Raw genomic sequence first — 20,490 nt, 5'->3', positions numbered from 1 at the left:
AGGGACAACCCGATTTTATATTATCATAATACCTAGGTGGCAATTTGATCTGTATTGCGATTCTGTAAGTTTCAGGCTTTTATAAATAATATATTTTTTAAAGAGATTGTTACAATTCTAAACAAACTCCTTAGATTATTTGCTCATACCACACAGGATGCTGTGCTTCCTGTCAATGTGTGAATAGTTTAGATAGCACCTCTTGTAGGATTATTAAGAAACTGCAACATTTTACTACCTCAAATGCAAACATACTTAAATTAACATATAATTAATAAAAAAAAATAAAAATAAAAAAAAAAGATTTTGGAGCCAGTGTGGCGATACATGAACTCCCACACAAAAGAATCGAGATACATCACTGTTTAACCTATATATACTCACATTATATATTCACAATAAACAGTAATGCATGTAAAGAAAAAGATTAGCTTTTTATAACCAATTAAATAAATATAACCAAAGTGATTAGTAGTTATGCCATTTAGGTGCAGTCAGAATATATACTGTATATAGCAGCACGGTGGCTTAGTGGTTAGCACTGCCGCCTTGCGACCCCAGGTCCTGGGTTCGAGTACCACCCATGCTTTGTGGGTTTCCTCCGGGTTCACCGGTTTCCTCCCGCAGTCCAAAGACATTTAGATTAGGCTAATTGGCAAATTGCCCATTGTGTGTGTGGATGTGTGAATGCTGACCAGAGGTCCTACCACGGTCGTACAAAATGGGAATAAATACAATGGTCCCCATTGGCCTCCACAGTCCCAAACAGTCTAAACACAAACTGGACTGCATGGAATCATGTATGATTTCTCCCAGATTTATAGCAGTGTTACAGGTTGTGAGCGAGTGAATGACGTAGATTAGGAATTGTTAAGTGTCTGGTAAAAGAATGTCATGGAAGACCCCCTACACTTCAAACCCACCATGCGCTCGTGCAGCACCGCTGTCTCTTAGCAACGCGAGCTCAGGGCGGAAGCAGCGGACACATCAATCAGACGGGTGGACTACAAAGAGGGGGCAAACCAAAAGGAATAACACGCACACACTTACACCCATACACACACTAAAGTAACTATATAATCTATGCCATAACCACTGCAGGAGTGTTAAAGTAACGTCAGTTGCGCGAGACTTTATTAGAACAGAAATAAAAGCACTTGCATTGAGACACGTGCACAATTCCACTATTCCATTAAGTCCCATACATTAGCTGCAGAAAACTACGAGTAGTCTCATACCTTGCAATTCGACTCAAACATGCATCTTCATCCCCTTTTTCTTCAGACTGACTGACACCCCGCCAATGCTGAGCTTGGGCTGGAAAATCAACGTTAAACCATCTCATGTCTTTCCTCCATCAGGCTCCTCTATCAGCCGGAGACGAGGCTAACGCGCTGCAGAATGAATATTCACATGCAGCCTCACATGCTAGTCCATGTTACCGCTCTGTCCAGATGTGATGCGGAATTCTGCCCTCTTTCCTCACGTGCAAATCTAACGCTGCTCGTGCCTGCTTTAAACACAGCCTCGAGCTCCTGTCCAGAGGGGAATCTGTTCACCTGGAGGTTTCTTTCAGGCAGGACCGCTTTGCATTAGAGCATCCCCGAGAAAAAGGCACCCCTGCCACCTGCATTCCCTAAGCTTACCAAACAGGCTGAGGGGAAATGTAGTTCTGGGCTGCTGGAGCCACCATCAGGTTCTGCAAAACACATATCCAGTAAACGCGAAAAAATGCAGATGCTTAAAATGAAATAAGATTTATAAATAAACAATATTGCATTTTGGAAATGGTGCATATTATACAAAGATTTACACATGATTTATTTTGGAACATCGTTTCCCATGATGCATTGCGCTCTTTACAGACGGTTATTGAGCAGAGTGACAGAGCAGGGATTTTTAAAAATATTATTCTTTTCATAGATTCTTATTTTGAAGCGCAAACAGTGTTGTACATAGCCACCGTTACACAGCAGCGATTTTTAAAGCGGGAAATTATTTAAAAAATATTTTACATCAAAAAAGCACAATTTAATTACGCATTTCTGTGCAAAGATCACAGCCTTCAGCTTATAACGCGATAAAACCTGAGTGCATTTACAGCAGGGGTCTTACATTTAAAAATACATGATTAAATAGCTTTTGTTGTTAGCTGTCACCCTCCCATCCCCATCTGAATTCCAGCATGACGAGATGACATGAATTATTCACATAAAGGATACAAAGGCGCCATCGTGTGGAGGAAATAGTAATGTGCACCGCTACTGACACCAGATTTACAGGGTGTCCCCAAAAAATGACGTCATTTGAAATATGAGCGTCTGAGTAACTATATGTAGTAGGCAAACGAAATTAGATAGGTTTCATATTGAAAGAAATAATAATTAAATTCTCAAAATTCCAACAAAATATTTAAACATACAGATTTTATAACCGATTTCACAGAGGTTCAATATGCTTTCGAACTTCTCATCGTCAAGTTTCTGTTGCATAGCAAATGAAAATGAAAACATTAAACTTTAAAGTTAGTTTTCGCACATCTCTTTGGGATCATTTGAGTAAGAATTGGCTATGTTTTTAGACTTCGAAATGATATATATTTTTTGAAACACCCTGTATTTTACGCTAGCGTTAGGATCCGTGTAATAAGTTTGTACGAATAGCTAAAAGATTAAAGTTAAAATAAGCTGAATAGTATCTGGCACATAACTCCACATAACTTCCCACCTATTTCACATTTCGATTTAATTTCATAGTGTGTAGTCGTGTTTTTGGAGTAACCCATGCTGTGACCAACATCTAAACCTGGCTTCAGTCCTCACTCCCTTATTTTTCTTCTGTACTTCCAAAGACCACCATCTAATGCTGTCTAGCTACACTATCACCTGCAACCACCATACAGTCTCAAATCTCCTTTATACTGCATCTCCTACACAGCAGATAGTCCACCTGAGTACATCCTCCATCATTTTAACATCACACTGTGTGACTCTTTCTTCTTAAAATATGTATTCACCACTTACATTTCCATCCTTTTTGCAAAATCTACAATAATCTGTCCTTCCATATTTCTCTTCTGAACTCCATACCTACCCATCACCTCTGTTCCCTTCTCCAACATGATCATTAAAGTTATCTTCAGTCCCAAATCTTTTGTCTTTGGGGACATTCACTACCACTTTGTTCAACTCACTCCATAAATCTTCCTTATCCTTCACATCACATCCTACCTGTGGAATGTATGCACTAGTGACATTTATCATTAGCCCTTCCACTTTTAGTTTTACACTCATCACTCTATCAGACACTTTCCTCATTTCCACTATAGTATTCCATTCCTCTGATATATAAAATGTAAATATATCATTGAAAGAGCAAGTTCTGACCAACGTACAAACAAAACCTTTCTTTTATTTATATAGATTAGAAGCAAGATTGCTATCACTCACTAACTCACTCATCTTCTATACCGCTTTATCCTGTATTTAGAGTCACTGGGACTTGGAGCCTATGCGAGGAGTTTTACGGCTCGAGGCAGGGTACACCCTGGACAAAGTGCTAATTCATCACGGGGCACACACACACATACTGTACACACACTCATACACTCATTCACACACTACGGGCAATTTGGGAACGCCAATTAGCCTAACCTGCATATCTTTGGATTGTGGGAGGAAACCGAAGTATCCGGAGGAAACCCACCAAGCACGGGGAGAACATGCAAACTCCATGCACACAGACTCGAGGTGCACAAACACAAAAAAACAGTGTCCTCGCACGCCAGGGTCCAGAGTTCGACATGTAGACAATTTCTAAATTTTGCGTGCGCCCTGCAATGGATTGGCACTCTGTCCAGGGTGTACCCTGCCTCAGGCCCTAAGCCTTCTAGGATAGGCACCAGGCCAGTGTGACCCAAAGTATGGAATACAAAAAAAAGTAGTACAAAAGATGAATAAATGAATTAACACATTTTGCCTGTCTTCCTACAGATTCAGTTCCTGACCATGTCCCAGGTTAAAGAAACCTAACAAATACATCTGTGTTTAACTAACATTCTTTGACAATCCCTTTTACTCGCTCACTCAATCACTATTCTGTTTATTCTGATTAGGGTAACGGTGGATGCATCCTCTCTCTATGCACCCTGCATAGTCACATTCACACTTATTGACACTTATGAAAAATGAACCGGTGTGTATGATAAGGCCGTCAAGATAAACTTTTTATTAACTTACCAGAAAGTTCAAAATAAGTAAGTAAAGTTAAATATAATTACACTAGTGTCATTATGACAAACATACAAAATGAATCGTTAAAGCAAGATAAGTAGGACAATAAATACACTATATGGCCTCATGGACATCTGACCTTTACACCAAATTTTGGGCTTTCCCCAAACTGTTTGTTTTCACAAAGATGGATAAATATGCATGTGTGTGTGTGTGTGTGTGTGTGTGTGCTGCAGCATTAAGATTTTACTTTCCTGGATCTGCAGAGCCCAAATCTATTCCAGCATGACGCATGACAAATGGTTTGGATGAACTCGAGTGGCTTGAGCAGAGCCCTGACCTCAATCCCACTGAACACTTTTGGCATGAACTGGAATGCTGAATGTGTGCTAGGCCTACTCTTCTAACAACACTGCCAAACATCATTAATGCTCTCGAGGATGAATGGACAGAAATCCCAACAGCCAGAATCCACAAAGTCACCCCAGAAAAGTGGTTGTTATTGTAACAAAATAGAAGAACTAAATTCTGATCTTATGGTCAAGTACATTTTTCTCAGTGCATCTGAATGTGTTCTATCTGGGTTCTCTGGTTTCCTCTCACAAATCTATGATGGGACGTTGATTAGCTAATTGGCCCTCAGTGTGCATGACTGTGTGAATGTATAGCTGTATCATGCCCTGCAGTAGACTGACAATCAAGGGTTCCTAAACCATGCCCAGTGTTCACAAGATGAGGTTCAATGTCGTTGTCATCCTAAAAAAAAGGCTAAAGTGGTTACTGAAAATGAATGACTGAATTTTATCTGCTATTCTGCCAGAGTAGTCAGGCATGGTTAGGGATCATACTGCGTCTAAAAAAGGAATGAATGCTAAGAAATGAATGCTATAAACTGGGTTCGTTGTTGTAATGAGTCGTTATTGTACTCTTGGAGTAATTTTGGCACTCCAAGGAAGGTTCACCACTTTATCAAGTTTTCTCCATTTGTGGATAATGGCTCTCACCGTGGTTCACTGGAGTCCTAAAGCCTTAGAAATGGCTTTGTAACCCTTTCCAAACTGATACATGTCAATTACTTTGTTTTTTTTAATCTGTTCTTGAATTTCTTTAGATTGCATTTGTTGATGTGTTGCTTTTTGAGATTTTTTTGTATACATTTTTGTATTTTTACTTCACTTTCAGACAGGTTTTATTTGCTGCAAGTGATTTCCTGATTCAACAGGTCTGGCATTATTCAGACCTGGGTTTAACTCAGCTTTCCAAAAAATGTGGTTAGTTACAGTTTATATAAGATTTAGCAAAAAAGCAATTACCTTTTCACATAGTGCCAGGAATGTTTTACTGTTTTTTTTTTTCATTCATAAATCTTCTTTTTTTAATGCATTTTGTATTTACTTAGGGTATCCTTGTGTTATCTCAATCATTTAATTGTGACAAATATGCAAAAAATAAGGACACATTTTTTTCATGGCCAGGTCTATCAGAAAACATAAATGCATTGCTGCTGGATATTATACAACTGTACATATGCAAAAAAAGAATGAATCGGTGACATAATACAGTCTCCTCTGAATATATTAGGACAGCAAAGCCAATTTTTTATTTCATCATCTACTAGACACTTAGTTGCACTAGCAAGAATGTCAAGACTATTGGGATCAAAAGAGACCATATTTAAGAATTCAGCTTTAATGTGTCCGCGACTCTAAATACAGGATAAAGCGGTATAGAAGATGATTGAGTAAGTGAATGAGTGAGTGAGCTTTAATGTGTGATGTGTACTGTACGTCTATCCAGAATATTGCGAAAGCTCTGAAGAAAAACCCAAAAACATGAATGAGTGAATTTCCAAAGAGCAGGCATGTCAGTATCACAATCCACTATTTAAGGAAAAATCAGAGAGCAGATGTATAGAGGCTATACCAAAAGATGCAAACCACTCATCAGAAGCAGGAATCGAGAGGCCAGGTTGGAACTTCCAGACATACAGAGGTTAGCCACAAAATGTTCTGTGGCTCACATTAACTACTTCCACAGAATGGAGTGTGGCAAAAGAAAGCATCTGTTCATGATAAAACATACAAGCTCATTGGTCAAGTATGGTGGAGGTAGTATGGCTGCTTCTGGAACTGACTCACTGATGATAGCAGCACAATACAATTACAAATACATCTGTATTTCTACTGTAAGTCTACAGAAAGATTCTGTCTCAACTTACAAAGAAATGCATCCAGTTTAACCGGGAGGACTCCATCATGGAACAACACACTGGGCCTCATGCAATAAGTGAACACATGTTCTCTTATTTCTGATCATATTCACCATTTTTCCTATTTTGTTTTTACCCATTCATTTCTAGGATTCAGAAATGTTTTCTTACCAAGATAAGAACAAAAACAAATCCCATCTTCACAGTCTGAAAATTGTTTGTCCAGTGCACAAAAAGTGTTTTAAAATTGAGAAATAGAACAAATGCGATAATTAATTTAAAAACATATAAAATATCATTTAATTTGAAGGCTAACAAGATAGTATTGAGCAATTGAGACTATAAAAAACCTGTGATGACTTGTGTGTTCTGCTTCTGAATGGCTTCTGAATTGCTGCTACTGTAAATACTTTGGTCATGTTTTCTACACAGAGAGTGTGCTTTTAGACATGGCACAGATTTAATGAGACCGATTAATGGATGCTGAGTTGTTATGGATTGCCACAAGCACTCTGAAACACATAATTATTAAAACCACTATACAGATCAACTGTTATTTAAAAAACTCAACTTCATATAACTCTAACATAGATGATCCCTCAATTATGTGCCATCAAAACACTTCTTTTTCTATTTATTTAACTGTGCGTTCATCAGCTGATATTAACCTGTAAAGTCAGTCTTCATTTTTTGGAAGAATTTAGATTTTACTTTATGTTAAAGTACTTCAAATTAACAGCTGTTGTAGTTCTTCTTCTTTTTTTCTTCGTCCTCCCTTTCTTTGGTGACATCTCTCCAGTTCTTGTACCCGGTTTGCACATGGCACAACAAGGACCTGGTGGATTTTGTTAAAGGGCAGTTACCTATAATAATTTCTTGCTAATCTTATGTGCCTCCAATGTAAAATGCAGTGGGATTCATCACTCAGCTCATCTCTGATAGCAGGTTGGGATGGTTAAGAATGTTTTGGACATCTGACATTGACTTCTCTCATTTTTTTACTCTTGACAGAAAATTTACAGAAAAGTTGAAGGATTGTTGCTGCATAAAGCCCTATGATCTAAAACACTTTGCTTACAGAGGGAAATTTAGACTTTTAGACTTGCCAAGTCAATCACCAGACCTTAAACAAAATGAGCCTGCATTTCACGAATGAAAGAAGAAACTTGTCACAACAAACAAATAAAAGGAGCTGCAGTAGCTACAGGACAGTCAGCAGATTGTTGGCTTGATGCAGTTATTGTGTAAAGTGTTGTGTTGAATGAATAGAGGTTCAGTGACTGGAGGGTCTTTTCCAGGTTTTATATAATTTCTCAAAAAATGAGTGCTCCAAATGAAAAAAAAAAATTATAAATACTGTGGGCAATATTCTGTCTTTGTTTCAGTTCCAATCATGTACAGTAATGTATGTGTGTGTGTGTGTGTGTGTGTGTGTGCACGCACTTTACGGCATCTGTGCAATACATGAGATTGATTGTACTTCTTAGTTTCTATTTGGGCAAGGGAGCATTTGCCTCTGGTCTAGTTGGCCAGAAACATTTACAATAGTCCAGTGTTCTTCCTTTTTCTCCTCTTGGTAAAATTAAATCCTTCTTCACCAACAAAGATGAGTTCATGCAGAATGCCTCAATTTTAAAGAATCTTTAAAAAAAGAGATATACTAGCGTACACATTGTTGTAATGCATACCTGTACTACAATACTTCATACGTTATGAAAAAAACATAATTGCACATATTCCAAGTGGTGGTCTTTGACTCTACTGGAGTTGCTGTTAAAAGAAACATGATAGGCTTGTTTCATCCTCAACCTGTTCTGTTGGAGAATGTGGTTAATTGTTAAGATGCTGATGCATGATCGTTTGAAATATTTTCTGATATTTCAAACCAAGGCAATTATATTCTTGCTTATGTCCCTATTAATAAATTCCTTCTCTTGTTCTTTTCCTCCACTGGATTGTTGAGATTATCGTGAAGTGGCTCAAATTCAGATTCGGCAGATTAGGTTAATTTGAATTTCTTAAATTGCACATAGAATGTTTGTGTGTGTGTATATGTGTGTGTGCCCTATGATAGATTGGCACTCTGTAAAGGGGTACCTTGCCTTGTACCCAAAGTCTCCAGGCTTAAGGCCCCTGTTTGGATGAAGGAATTAATGTTACCAAAACGCAAGACGAGAGGGATACTCCCCACCTATTGTTACGGGGACAGTCACTTAAGTGGTCAGGATGCCAGATCGAGGCCGGATTGTCATTTACACACAACGTAATGCCAGTTAACCTAACCTGAAGGTTTTTTTTTTTTCGTCTGTGGAAGGAAACCAATTAGTTGTTGTTGTAAGTCCTTTGGCTACTTTTGTCAAGATATGATCCACACACACTACATGGAATAGTGGTGGGTGGAAGCCCTTCCTGATGCAACCCTCCCATTATATCCAGGGTTGGGACTGGAAATGCATCGCCTGAGGTTTGGGAATTGGGTGACAGTTGGGCAATGGGTGGGAACTGAACCCCTAGCCACCAATGCCAAGTAGTATTTGAAGGAAACCCACCAAACCAAGCATGGGGAGAGCAGGCAAACTCCATACACGCAGACTCAAGGCGGGAATCGAACCCTGACCCTATTGACACAAAACGTCCTCCTGATATTTTATTAAATACATATTACTAAATATTCTATATCAGATTCAATACCATTCTTTTTTACAATAAAAAGTAAAGTTCATTAAAGTGAATAGTTTGTAACAGGTAGTGTGATATCTGGGAAATAATTTTCGACAGGCATCCAGCAGGACAGCCAAAACCTGCGCCTGGAGAATCGCAAGGCCCCTCATCGTCAGAGCGGCGTTTGCAAACTACGAGGCTGGAGAGATAATACTGTGAATGAGTTTTTCATCTCTCGTTATCTGCAACATCCTGATAATAAAATCGGTAAATCTTTTTCGTACGCTACAAATAGACATCAGACAATGATATTATCAATGAATGTGCTTGAATGCAGCACGAAAGAACACGTTAGAGAAAGACTGCGACGTTAGCTGCACAGGCTAGTTATGAATGGACATGCTAACAAAATGGCTAGCACTAGCTGTTGTGAAGTTTAATAGTTTTAAAAACTTCAAAAACGAAACTTGTGTTTAGTTAATGTCAGTGTTTCTCATGTAAATCGAGGTGCTAGCGGCTAACTTAAAACCGGTTTATGAGATAATTTAACGATTGAGTAGTTTCATAGCTAATGTGCTAGCTAGTTTGTTGTGAAAGTATTTAACAAAATGGTGTTACCGCTTCTTAACGTTACGCTTCTTACTAAAGGGAACGTACCCACTTGCTATCTTTAAATTAGCCACTAAAATTTTTAGTAATATTGCATTTGCACGTAGTTTTGGAGAATAAGTCGGTAGTAGTTGTAGCCTAGCTTTGTTAGCATTGCTCATCAGTCTACCAGTGGTCAGAGTGTTGAGTTCGTAGAGGCTCGTGTGAGGTCAGTGTTCACTCTGTTTTATTTTTGCTGACTAAATTTTTTTTGTGGTTACAGGTATTAAAAGTAGACTTTTCCATCCAGAGCTGAAGGTCCAGAGACATTGATCATGTTTCTGTACAACCTGACCTTGCAGCGTGCAACTGGCATCACTCATGCCATCCATGGCAACTTCTCAGGTAGTCCATTCCCACTGGTTCAAGCCAATAATAGCATATGCAAATGCATGTGTATGATATTGTGGTTTTATTTCATTTAACAGATGAATTGTGCTTCCATATGTTTTTTTTTCATCAATAACCTTGATCCAAATATTCAAAGCACATTTGGTACTATGTCTTGTTTTTTGACTCAAGGTACAAAGCAGCAGGAGATTGTCGTTTCTCGAGGAAAAATTCTGGAGCTGTTGCGGCCCGATGCAAACACTGGCAAAGTTCACACGCTGCTTACCATGGAGGTGTTCGGCATAGTCCGCTCTCTCATGGCCTTCAGGCTAACTGGTGGCACAAAAGGTGATTTTTATTTGTCTGATTTGTGCGGAAGAAATTCTGAGGTCTTCTGATGCTCTTGCAGAATATCTGCCCTACATATTTCGTGTCAAAGTTAGTTGTGATATTTGTTGTATGTAAATGAGGAAAAAAATTAAACCACCACATAACTTCACCAGGATAAAGCAATAACCTATATATAAATAAATAAAAGCAGTAAATGTTTCTGTTGCAAACCTCATGTTTACTCCAGTGGTCTTTTTGTTGTGGGTTTTATGTGCCTGCCAACATGCAAATGACTTGTGTAACTTACAGGATTCCAGTCTTATTGCACACAGTTAATGTATATTAAGAGATGAAACAGAAATTAAAATTTTATATATTGAAAAAAAATGTTTTTTATTTTTTTGCTTTTGACTTTTCCTGTTTTAAAGTTTTTAAATAATCCACCATGTCACTCTTTGCTTGTGTGCTTTTGTTTGTTATATTGAAGACTACATCGTGGTGGGCAGTGATTCAGGTCGTATTGTTATCTTGGAGTATCATCCTTCCAAGAACATGTTCGAAAAGGTGCACCAGGAGACCTTTGGCAAGAGTGGCTGTCGACGCATTGTTCCAGGACAGTTTCTGGCTGTGGATCCCAAAGGCAGAGCTGTTATGATAGGTAAGAGATCCCTCCCCCCACCTAAAATTATATATCTTTTAATAATTAATTTTTCTCTTTAGCCAGTACAAAAATGTCAAGGTAATGTTATCTGCCATATTTGCAAAAGAAGTCACATTTTACAAATTTTTAAATATTGGTGCCTCCTTTTTTTATTATTTTCAATTTTGATGTCTAGAGTTTCTGACTATACTGCACAAAATTTAGATTTTTAAATATACAGTATTTGACAAAGTTGCTTTTCTAAGTCGTCGTTTTGCTCTCTAAAAAATGCCAAGCAGACTACACCAATCAGCCATAATGTAATGACCACCCGCATGATATAGAGTAAGTCCCTCTTTTGCCACCAAAACAGTAATAATCTGTATGTCCTGACATTTTTCTATGGGAACCAGCATTGACTTTTTTTAGTGAAAAGACCTTTTCAGTAGCTCTACTATTGGATCAGATTACATGCGCCAGCCTTCACTTCCCATGTGCATCAATGAGCCTTGGCCGCCCATGACCTTGTCGCCGGTTTACTGTCTCCCCGCCCCCTTACTTTTGGAAGGTTCTGTAAACTGTAGACCAGAAACAATTTAGAAAAGCTGCAGTTTTGGATTTGCTATCACCCAGTAGTCTAGTGATCACAATTTGTCCCTTTGTCAGAATAGCCACACTTCCAATACATCATTACAATGGTACTTGGAAGTGGGTGGGGATATATTAGACAGCAGTTGAACATTTTGTCCCTGAGGTTGACGTGTTGGAAACAAAAAAGAACAATGGGCAGACATGAGGTTTTAAATTTGACAATGGTAAAATTGTGATGGTTAGATGACTGGATCAGAGCAACGCCAAAACTTCAGCTTTTGTGAGATGTTCATGGTCTGCAGTGGTCAGGACCTAATAATATTACAAAATGGCTGTATTTGACACTTGTTATAATTACTAATAGTAGTTGAGTAATAATAAGCTCAGCTGCATTTGAGCATACATGAGGATTATGTATTTTCTTTCTACAGGATAAACACAAGACAGTCGTTGCTTATATCAAGTTTTTGCAAATCTTTTGTTTCTGTAGTATGCTGTTCTTTTTTGTGCTGAAAACTGAGTTATATGATTTGGTTTTACTCTTGCTTGCTTATACGCTCATTTGCACTCTCGTTCTCAAACTGTACTTTCTTACTCTTTCTTGCGCCAACACTCAATATCACAACACTGATATTCCAGCCAATCTGAGGCTAGAGGTGGGTCAATACCAGCCAGTCAGAAGCTGGGGTATGTTAAGATTGAGCTATAAAATTGTAGTCAACAATAAATACAAAATTGTATACTACGTACTTAATTTTAGGCTACCTCACAAGTTGTGATATTTACCTTATGCTGATAAAATTTTAACTAACGCATGCTATGAAGTACTGAAGTTGGCCGAGTGTCCAAAAAGCAGTGATGCTCTTTAGCTTTAGTTATTTTATTTATTATTATTAATTTTCTTGTTTGACAGCATCCAAGTTCTTCACTTGAACAGTTCTAAAATAAGGAAAAGCCCTATGTAGAGAGCATTATTACTTTATTTAAGTTCAGTGCATTTTTTTGGTTGAAATAAAATTTGATAAAATGGCGGTCTTGTGAATTCCCATGTGGAAGACTCGAATCTTAACAAGAATTATAGTCATATTGTGGAAACTGCAAATCACATTTGGTAGTAATTTGACCCCCCCTTAATAAAAAAATATTTTTTTCCCATGAAATATTACTTTGGGTCTGTGTATTTCAGCTGTAACCCAGGTGTTGTATAAAACAGATTTTATCTGTGCAGGCAGGCCTAAAGAATGTTTTTCCCAGCGTCTGTATTACTGTACCCCTGCAGTCATGTACTGTTTTCATCTCAGTAACGCAGCACAGTTTTAGTGAGTAAGTGGGTGGTAATTATGATGAGTCATAAGTCATAAATCTTTAGAACAGGCAAACCAATATTTTGTTTGGGTAAGCTCCATCATTAGGAAATCCTTTTATATGAACCCAAACTGCAGTTTGGAAGTGAAATGTTTTTCATTCTGGTTAAAGCTTCATGAACTTCTGCATAATCCATTTGTTATTTGTCTATTTGTTAAAGAGCTTTGTGGACTTTTCATTACAGGCGCTATAGAGAAGCAGAAATTGGTGTACATCCTGAATAGAGATGCAGCTGCACGCCTCACCATCTCCTCTCCTCTGGAAGCACACAAGGCTAACACGCTCGTCTACCATGTGGTCGGAGTAGATGTGGGTTTTGAGAACCCCATGTTTGCCTGTCTCGAGATGGATTACGAGGTGAGAATTCAGCTTGTTCTTTTAAACAAATGTTATGGTGTTGTGATTCCCCTTGTGGGATTAAAACATGGCTGCGAGCATTAATTTATTTAAAAAATATTAGCCAGTGTTATTTGGTAATTAGATTTTATTTAATATTCTGTTATATCCATTACCTATTATATTTTAAGTATTTTTTTCAGTGAAGTGATGAGTTTATTCATGTCTCTTCTCTGACATTTGACTGGAGAGATTTGTAAAGACTTCTGATCACTGCATGTGCACAGAATTACAGCTTTATTAGAACACTGGTTATTTCTCTGTTTAAGTCGTATACTGTTCTATTTAACAGGAAGCCGATAATGACCCCACAGGGGAAGCAGCAGCTAACACACAGCAGACTCTGACCTTCTATGAGTTGGACCTGGGACTCAACCACGTAGTGCGCAAGTACAGCGAGGCTCTAGAAGAACATGGCAACTTCCTCATCACAGGTATGACCTGTCTGAGAAAAGAATTGTTGCACGAATGCATTTTAAATTGGTGTGCATTTAATGTAAACATGATGATCTAACTTCATGTCTCTTCTCTGATTGACGTGAGGAGAAATGGTGATATCTGACAAACTTTTGTTATGATTTAATGTAAATGTTGTCTTTTGTAGTGTTTGTCTGATCCTTTCGTGTGCCCTTGTGTTCAACCAACAGTTCCAGGTGGCTCTGATGGTCCAAGTGGTGTGCTCATTTGCTCAGAAAACTACATCACTTACAAGAACTTTGGGGACCAGCCGGATATCCGCTGCCCAATCCCACGCAGACGGGTGAGTGTTTCAGTGGTTATGCATTAGAGACGGCGTTTCATGATTAAAACCATATTTCGACTTTCAACTGAAATGATGAGGTTTTCATGTCTCTTCTCTGCCACAAACCCTGGAGACAACTAAGACTTCTGATCTCATAACTGTTAGTTTTAACAGAAACATAATTATATGGCACTTGTGGTTTTTGTGGACTGTTGTTGTAGATTACATTGTGAGTAATGCAAACAAGCTTGAAAATTTGCCATAGTGGTTTAGAGCTGATCTGTTCAATTTCCCTGTAATAACTCAGAATGACCTGGACGATCCAGAGAGGGGCATGATTTTCGTCTGCTCAGCCACTCACAAAACCAAGTCCATGTTCTTCTTCCTTGCCCAGACTGAGCAAGGAGACATCTTCAAGGTTACCCTGGAAACAGATGAGGAGATGGTAGGTAGAGATGATTGGGGGGGTGGGGGATCGAGTTGAAGCACGTTTCCACTTTTGTTTGTCAAATCATGTATTACGTTCGTAATAGAGATGCACCTGTCGATGAGCCAGTGATTGCAGAAGAAATGGATATTTATGGCATTACATTATCAAAAGTTGCTTGTGTTTCAAAGCCAAACTTCGTCCAAAGTCGAATTAGTCACAAAGTCTTTATAATCCTACAGGTGGTACACTCTGAACTATTCCCATACTGGCATCACATGTGGTATGTTTTTTTTTTTTTTAAGATATAATAGTGGCCGATGATGTGTGATTATGACGTGATTCATGCTGCTCAGTAAAATGTAGGTTTGTGTTTAATTTTAAGCTATATATTTAAGCTTTTGCATTTGAAATTAGTTTGTACTGTTTACATACTGCTGTTATATTGACTAGTTGTCAGCATACAGTGGGACTTGATGCTTCATTTGTCTAACATTCCCATTTGAATTTGTTTTAATAAAAAAAATCTGACACATTTAACAAAGCCTCCAATGTTAAGCAAAAACAGTCACTTTTTGTTTCAGAATTGATTCACACTTTTTAAATCGTTAAAGTAGGCCTCCGAGTGGTGCAGTAAAGTGCTCGCCCTATAATCCGGAACCTCTCGCATCCGGTGGTCTAGAGAGAGCTGATTGGCCGAGCTCCCTCAGAGAGTGTGTTACGCCTCCCCCAACGGTGGGTAAGCGAGCAGCTCGAAAAGATGCAGTCGGCTGGCATCACCTGGTTCTGAGGAAACATGATAGTCTTCGGCCCTCTCGACTGAGTGGCAGTACTGTGCAAATGTGGGAGTGTGGGAGCCCCCTAGTGACGGGGAGGAATGGGACATGACTAAATTAGGGAGAAAATTTCCTCTTCCTCTTTTGAGCCTATGGGCGGTTGATGCATTATCGCTACCTACAGGATTGGAGTGTGGAGCCAGAAGATTGTCAGGGGAAAAAAAAGATTGTAAATTTTCCGATCAGTGTGATCGTGACTATATCACACACATATATAGAACAGCCATAGTTGCCTATTTCTTTGTCGCTCACTTAAGCGAACCTGGGCCATTTAGCCAGGATGTGGAAATGATGATATACCTTCATGTCTCTTCTCTGAGTAATGCTGAAGAGAATGTTGATATCTGATCTCTACTTTCTCACGTTACAAAAATAATAGCCTGTGGATTTCTATTGTTTATGTAATAATGTAAGGTGTATTTGAAACTCTTATATTTAAGTAAATTGCATTACCTGTTTCTAGGTCACAGAGATCAGGATGAAGTATTTTGATACCATCCCTGTGGCCACTGCAATGTGTGTACTGAAGACTGGCTTCCTGTTTGTGGCATCAGAGTTTGGAAACCAGTAAGTTACAAAATACAGTCATAAGTCTGACAACAGAGGATAACTGAAATTGCACTTGCTGATAATTTCCTGTCTGTTTCTTTTAAACAAGTTTGTTCAGATATTTGTTCTTATCAGTTGTCTTTACTTACGGCTCTGTTATAACATTTTGATTCAGGGGGTAGAAAAGTGTTGCAGCAAAAATAAAATATTGGGTCATGGTTTAAAGGTTTTCATCCACAACAGAATTTGAATATTTTATAGAAAACACATAAAGCATATTGTAAGTCATGTTGCAAGAGAAGAAAAGACAAGTAAAATAAGAAGTTGACTTTCTGCTCCAACATTGACCCTGGTCACAAAAAAAAAAACCTAAAACCCCTTATAAAATAACAGTTATAAACATAATGGAAATGTACATGTAGTTGCCTTAATGGCAAAAGCTTGTGTAGTCAAAGATTTATCACTGCACTGCCAGAAAGCCACCTAACTTGGAATAGAATATAAAAGTTTTATTTAAAAAATGTTCAGGCTGTGCATGCATTTGTACTTGGAAAGGGGAAATTTTACAGCACAAGTCAGTATTTCACAGAATGTGTGGAAAGTGTGTTTCATAATGAAAATGCAGAAACAACGGTAAACATTTTAAACAGATCCAAACTCTTGTGCATAGCATACAGTGTGTTGTAGAAATTGCTGTTTTGTAAAAATCTTGCATGGCTATCATTTTTGCCTTTAAGTTATAATTAATGTTAAAAATTGGTAAAACCTGAAAGTATTTTTTAAAGGTGTTAGTCATAAGGCTTGACTGATGATGACTGTAGCTCCAGTTTAAATTCCTCTGTACACTGTTTGGTCATTGAAACAGTTACTCCTTTGTTAAAAAGGTAAACATTGACAGAAGTATTTTCAAAGTATTTAGGGAGAGGTTGTGACTGCAGGCTGATGAAAGATTTGGAATGCCTTATTAATTCTTGTTCATCGTTCAGGAATGTAAAAACAGTGAAAGTAAATGCTCAATCTTTCATGTCTTTATTAAAAGACATGGTAATGATATTATATAAAAACGTTAATGTTAATAACCTTCAACTCGTAAGAGATAATGTAAAATTGTATAGAATGTGCAGATAAGGAATAGAAAACAAGTTTCAGTTTTCACTTCAGACCACAAGCCAGGCAAGATTTCAGTGGAAGGCCAAGTAGGCCAAGGTAATTTCTCTAGTTGCTTGATTGTGTAGTCTGCTTAACTTTTAATATTCACATATTTGTATCTAATTTTAAAGGCTGAATATTTGTTTAATTCCTAAGAACGTAGGAAATGTGGGAGTAAGTGTTCAAAATCGGCCTATATTCCCTAATTTTTACAGATTGGTTGTGTCTCAGTTGGCCAGTCACATGAGTCGACAGCCACATCAACATGCAGTTGTCTCTCTGGAAATATTACCAAGTCTCTTTTTAAAAGAGCCCAACTTTAAAAAAAAAAAAAAAAAAAAAAAAAGGGAAAAAAAAAATGTACTAAATCAAAACCATGTGAGGAAAGGTTTGCCAGAAGAACACAACAAACTATTTGCTACCTATAAAAACAATGCAGCATGATTTTGATTATGAAAAGTTATCAGCAAAGGCAGCAACTAATTCCTTAAAGTCGGTCCTTATACATCCACCTATAGCAGAAGCTCTTGAGATGTGCTTGAGCCTTACTCTGCAGAGAGTAAAAATGCTAAACCATCATCACAAACAATAATGAAGGGAGAAGTAAAGAGCGTGCTACTATGTGTATGTGGGCTGGGAAGTAAGTGAGTTTTCACATTCTGTGCAGTATTTCCATTTGTTATTCCCTGACGCAGCTTTGTTCCATGTGCTGTATATCAAGTGAATTCTGTAGGACAAGGGAGTTTTACATAAGCTTTTCAGCATTTGTGAAAAGCCCTTGATGTTAGTAAATGAAGAAAAATTTTGCTTTATGGAATATGTTGCCTTCCAATTAAAATAACAAGTTTTAAATGTATACCATCTCAGATCTTAATTATGTTTAGCAGTGCTGTTTAGATTTAATTTTACTGCTATAAAAGGTAAATAAATAAACAAAAGTTCACAATAAGTCACAGTTTTATGAACTTTGTCACATGTGTCTCGTATCTGTATCCTCTGTCTGTGTTAGTTATCTCTATCAGATTGCCCACCTGGGTGATGATGATGATGAACCAGAGTTCTCTTCTGCCATGCCTCTGGAGGAAGGAGACACGTTTTTCTTCCAGCCACGACCACTTAAGAACCTTGTGCTTGTGGATGAACAGGAGAACCTTTCCCCTATCATGACCTGCCAGGTAAGTTGTAAATTGGTGTATGCAGAGCTCAAAATTAACTTTATTTGGTAGCACTGGTGCTCCCAACTTCAAAAAGTTAGGAGCACCAGCAAAAATTTAGGAGCACCCACCAAAAATTAATGAGCACCACAACTACAAATTGTATATTAACAGATTTCTTTAATTTGAAAACACCAATCAACACTAACAACAAACAGCTACAACAAACCACTGAAGCTTTACATATCCTGTGGCCAGGATTTGAAAATCAGTCTTCTGCCTTTTCTTGTAGTTTGACTGATACACCTCCCTTCTTCCCAAAATTCACAGCTGCTACATCAGCTCCCATAGCCACTGTCTTCTGCATCCAGTTGTGGCATGACTCCCCAAGACCAGCACATGCTGACTTAGTGGCTGCATAGATTCCTAAAATATTTCCCACTAGTTTAATACATGTTTAAATGGGTCTAACATTATTAACACTTTAACAAACAAATCCTTTATAATATAAAAACCAACAAATGCATTCAGTAAGACACTCAATACAATTTTTAAAAGTTAAATTAATATAGTAGCCTAATATATGACCATTTTTTTTATATACAGGTCCTTCTCAAAAAATTAGCATATTGTGATAAAGTTCATTATTTTCTGTAATGTACTGAATTTGGAATTTGACTAAATGTCCTTTTATTATTACGCATAGCAATAGATATGTCATTTTATAATAAGTTATAAGTTATAATTCTAATTGCTTCTACTGTACTGTAACAGTCAGAAGTTTAGTTATGTGGCTACACAGTTATACCAAATAAGGGCACAAGGTGGCACTTCTTTTTTGTTGTAGACTAAATGTATGTTCAGGAGAGGAACGACTATAATGGTGCTCTGATTAGCTATCTTGCTGACATTTTTTCTCCTCATGTAAAGAATTGCAGAATATGATTGCGAAATTTTACAGTTCATATGTAAAATAGAGGTGGTGTCCTAGAAAACTGCTTTGTGTAGTCAATGTTTAACTCTACAAATGTGCGCTAGCGATTTCATTGTGTTGCCTCTTTGTATATCATAAGTGACAGAACCTTTATTAGGAAGCGTAGATGTGCACTAGCTATTTAATTTTTATAAGTATTCTGGTTAGTGGGCCGGCAACATGCGTCTTCTTTGGAAGGCTCGTTTTTGTTTTGTAGTAGCTTACAAGACTAAAGTGCAGGTACCCTTAAGTAACTCAAAATTTTCTTCTTGATGGACTTCTAAGTAGAAGCTCCCCCTGAGGTTTTGTGTGTGTGTGTGTGTTCTGTGGCTGCAAAGGGGTTTGCCTGACCACAGCAATCTGTCAGTGCACACCATACCTGAGCATAGGAAGTGTCCTTAATAATTATATATAAATAAAATATTATTATAAATAAAAATTTTCCAGGCTTGTAACCTTACCATGCTTACATAAGTGACTTGCAATAATTGACATATCAATATACTCTGCAAGGTGTTGAGATTTAGGGTGGGGCAGTTGCTAAGTTAATGCTCTACATCTCTACAGTATATGTATAGAAAGAATGTCCTTTCTTTCTAAATACGAATATAGATGTATTTCTTATTTCAAAGTTGGTTAAGGTGTCACAGTGATTGCCTGGTTTCCTTCTTTACAGTACGGAGTGACCAGGAAAGGTTTTTTGCACTCGCACTAGAAGTGTGACGAGAAAAAAAAAAACGGTCTTGTGTTTAGTCTCGTGGGAAAAGCGTCTCGTCACACCCCTAACACACCCCTAACACGCACGTATTTGAAGCTTGCTAAAAGTTGCCTTCTTAAGAGTCTTTCCCACATTACCGATCTGTGGAACTGACATGAAATGTTTGACTGGTTTTGGTCCCTGACTCACATGACATTATCTTCTACAAATTAGCACACAAACCATGAAATGTTAGTGTTTACTCATTTACAGTATATATCTCAACATGTTTACCCCACCTTTTCGATTATAGCCATTCAGTAGCACTAACAGGGTTTTTTTTAAATATATGTAATTTTGTTTTCTTGTTTAAATCTTTTAATTATCTGGTAAAGGTAGTCTCGTCATATTTGTGAAGTTGTGCATGCTGTTTGTAGCAGTTTGTGGCCGGACTATAGAGGTTCTTGGCATAACTGGGAAGGTTTTTTTTTTTTTTTTTTTTTTAATAGAGAGTTGAAATTTACACTTTGGGAAAGTCCATAGTAACTTCTGATGAGCTTG

The 20,490-nt window shown here is 37.7% G+C and overlaps 1 protein-coding gene and 1 non-coding gene across 2 annotated transcripts in view; both read left to right on the top strand.

Annotated features, from left to right (window-relative positions):
* Positions 1-9,272: 9,272 nt before the first annotated feature.
* The window catches only part of sf3b3 (splicing factor 3b, subunit 3), a 32,582-nt gene continuing 21,364 nt past the window's right edge, over positions 9,273-20,490 (top strand). The window contains exons 1-10 of the mRNA XM_053500470.1: positions 9,273-9,369; positions 9,974-10,095; positions 10,273-10,428; positions 10,898-11,068; positions 13,191-13,363; positions 13,695-13,836; positions 14,050-14,162; positions 14,452-14,589; positions 15,871-15,974; positions 18,115-18,280. Of these exons, the coding sequence (XP_053356445.1) occupies positions 10,026-10,095; positions 10,273-10,428; positions 10,898-11,068; positions 13,191-13,363; positions 13,695-13,836; positions 14,050-14,162; positions 14,452-14,589; positions 15,871-15,974; positions 18,115-18,280 (1,233 nt within the window). The 5' untranslated portion in view covers positions 9,273-9,369; positions 9,974-10,025. The remainder of the gene's footprint in view (positions 9,370-9,973; positions 10,096-10,272; positions 10,429-10,897; positions 11,069-13,190; positions 13,364-13,694; positions 13,837-14,049; positions 14,163-14,451; positions 14,590-15,870; positions 15,975-18,114; positions 18,281-20,490) is intronic.
* LOC128528398 (small nucleolar RNA SNORD111) lies at positions 13,541-13,620 on the top strand. Its single transcript, XR_008360950.1, has one exon. It is a non-coding gene; the product is annotated as a small nucleolar RNA SNORD111 (small nucleolar RNA).

Source organism: Clarias gariepinus, chromosome 7 (genome assembly GCF_024256425.1).
Source record: "Clarias gariepinus isolate MV-2021 ecotype Netherlands chromosome 7, CGAR_prim_01v2, whole genome shotgun sequence".
NCBI lineage: Eukaryota > Metazoa > Chordata > Actinopteri > Siluriformes > Clariidae > Clarias > Clarias gariepinus.
Note: the sequence above shows the minus strand (reverse complement) of the source record. Positions and strands in the feature narration are given on the sequence as shown.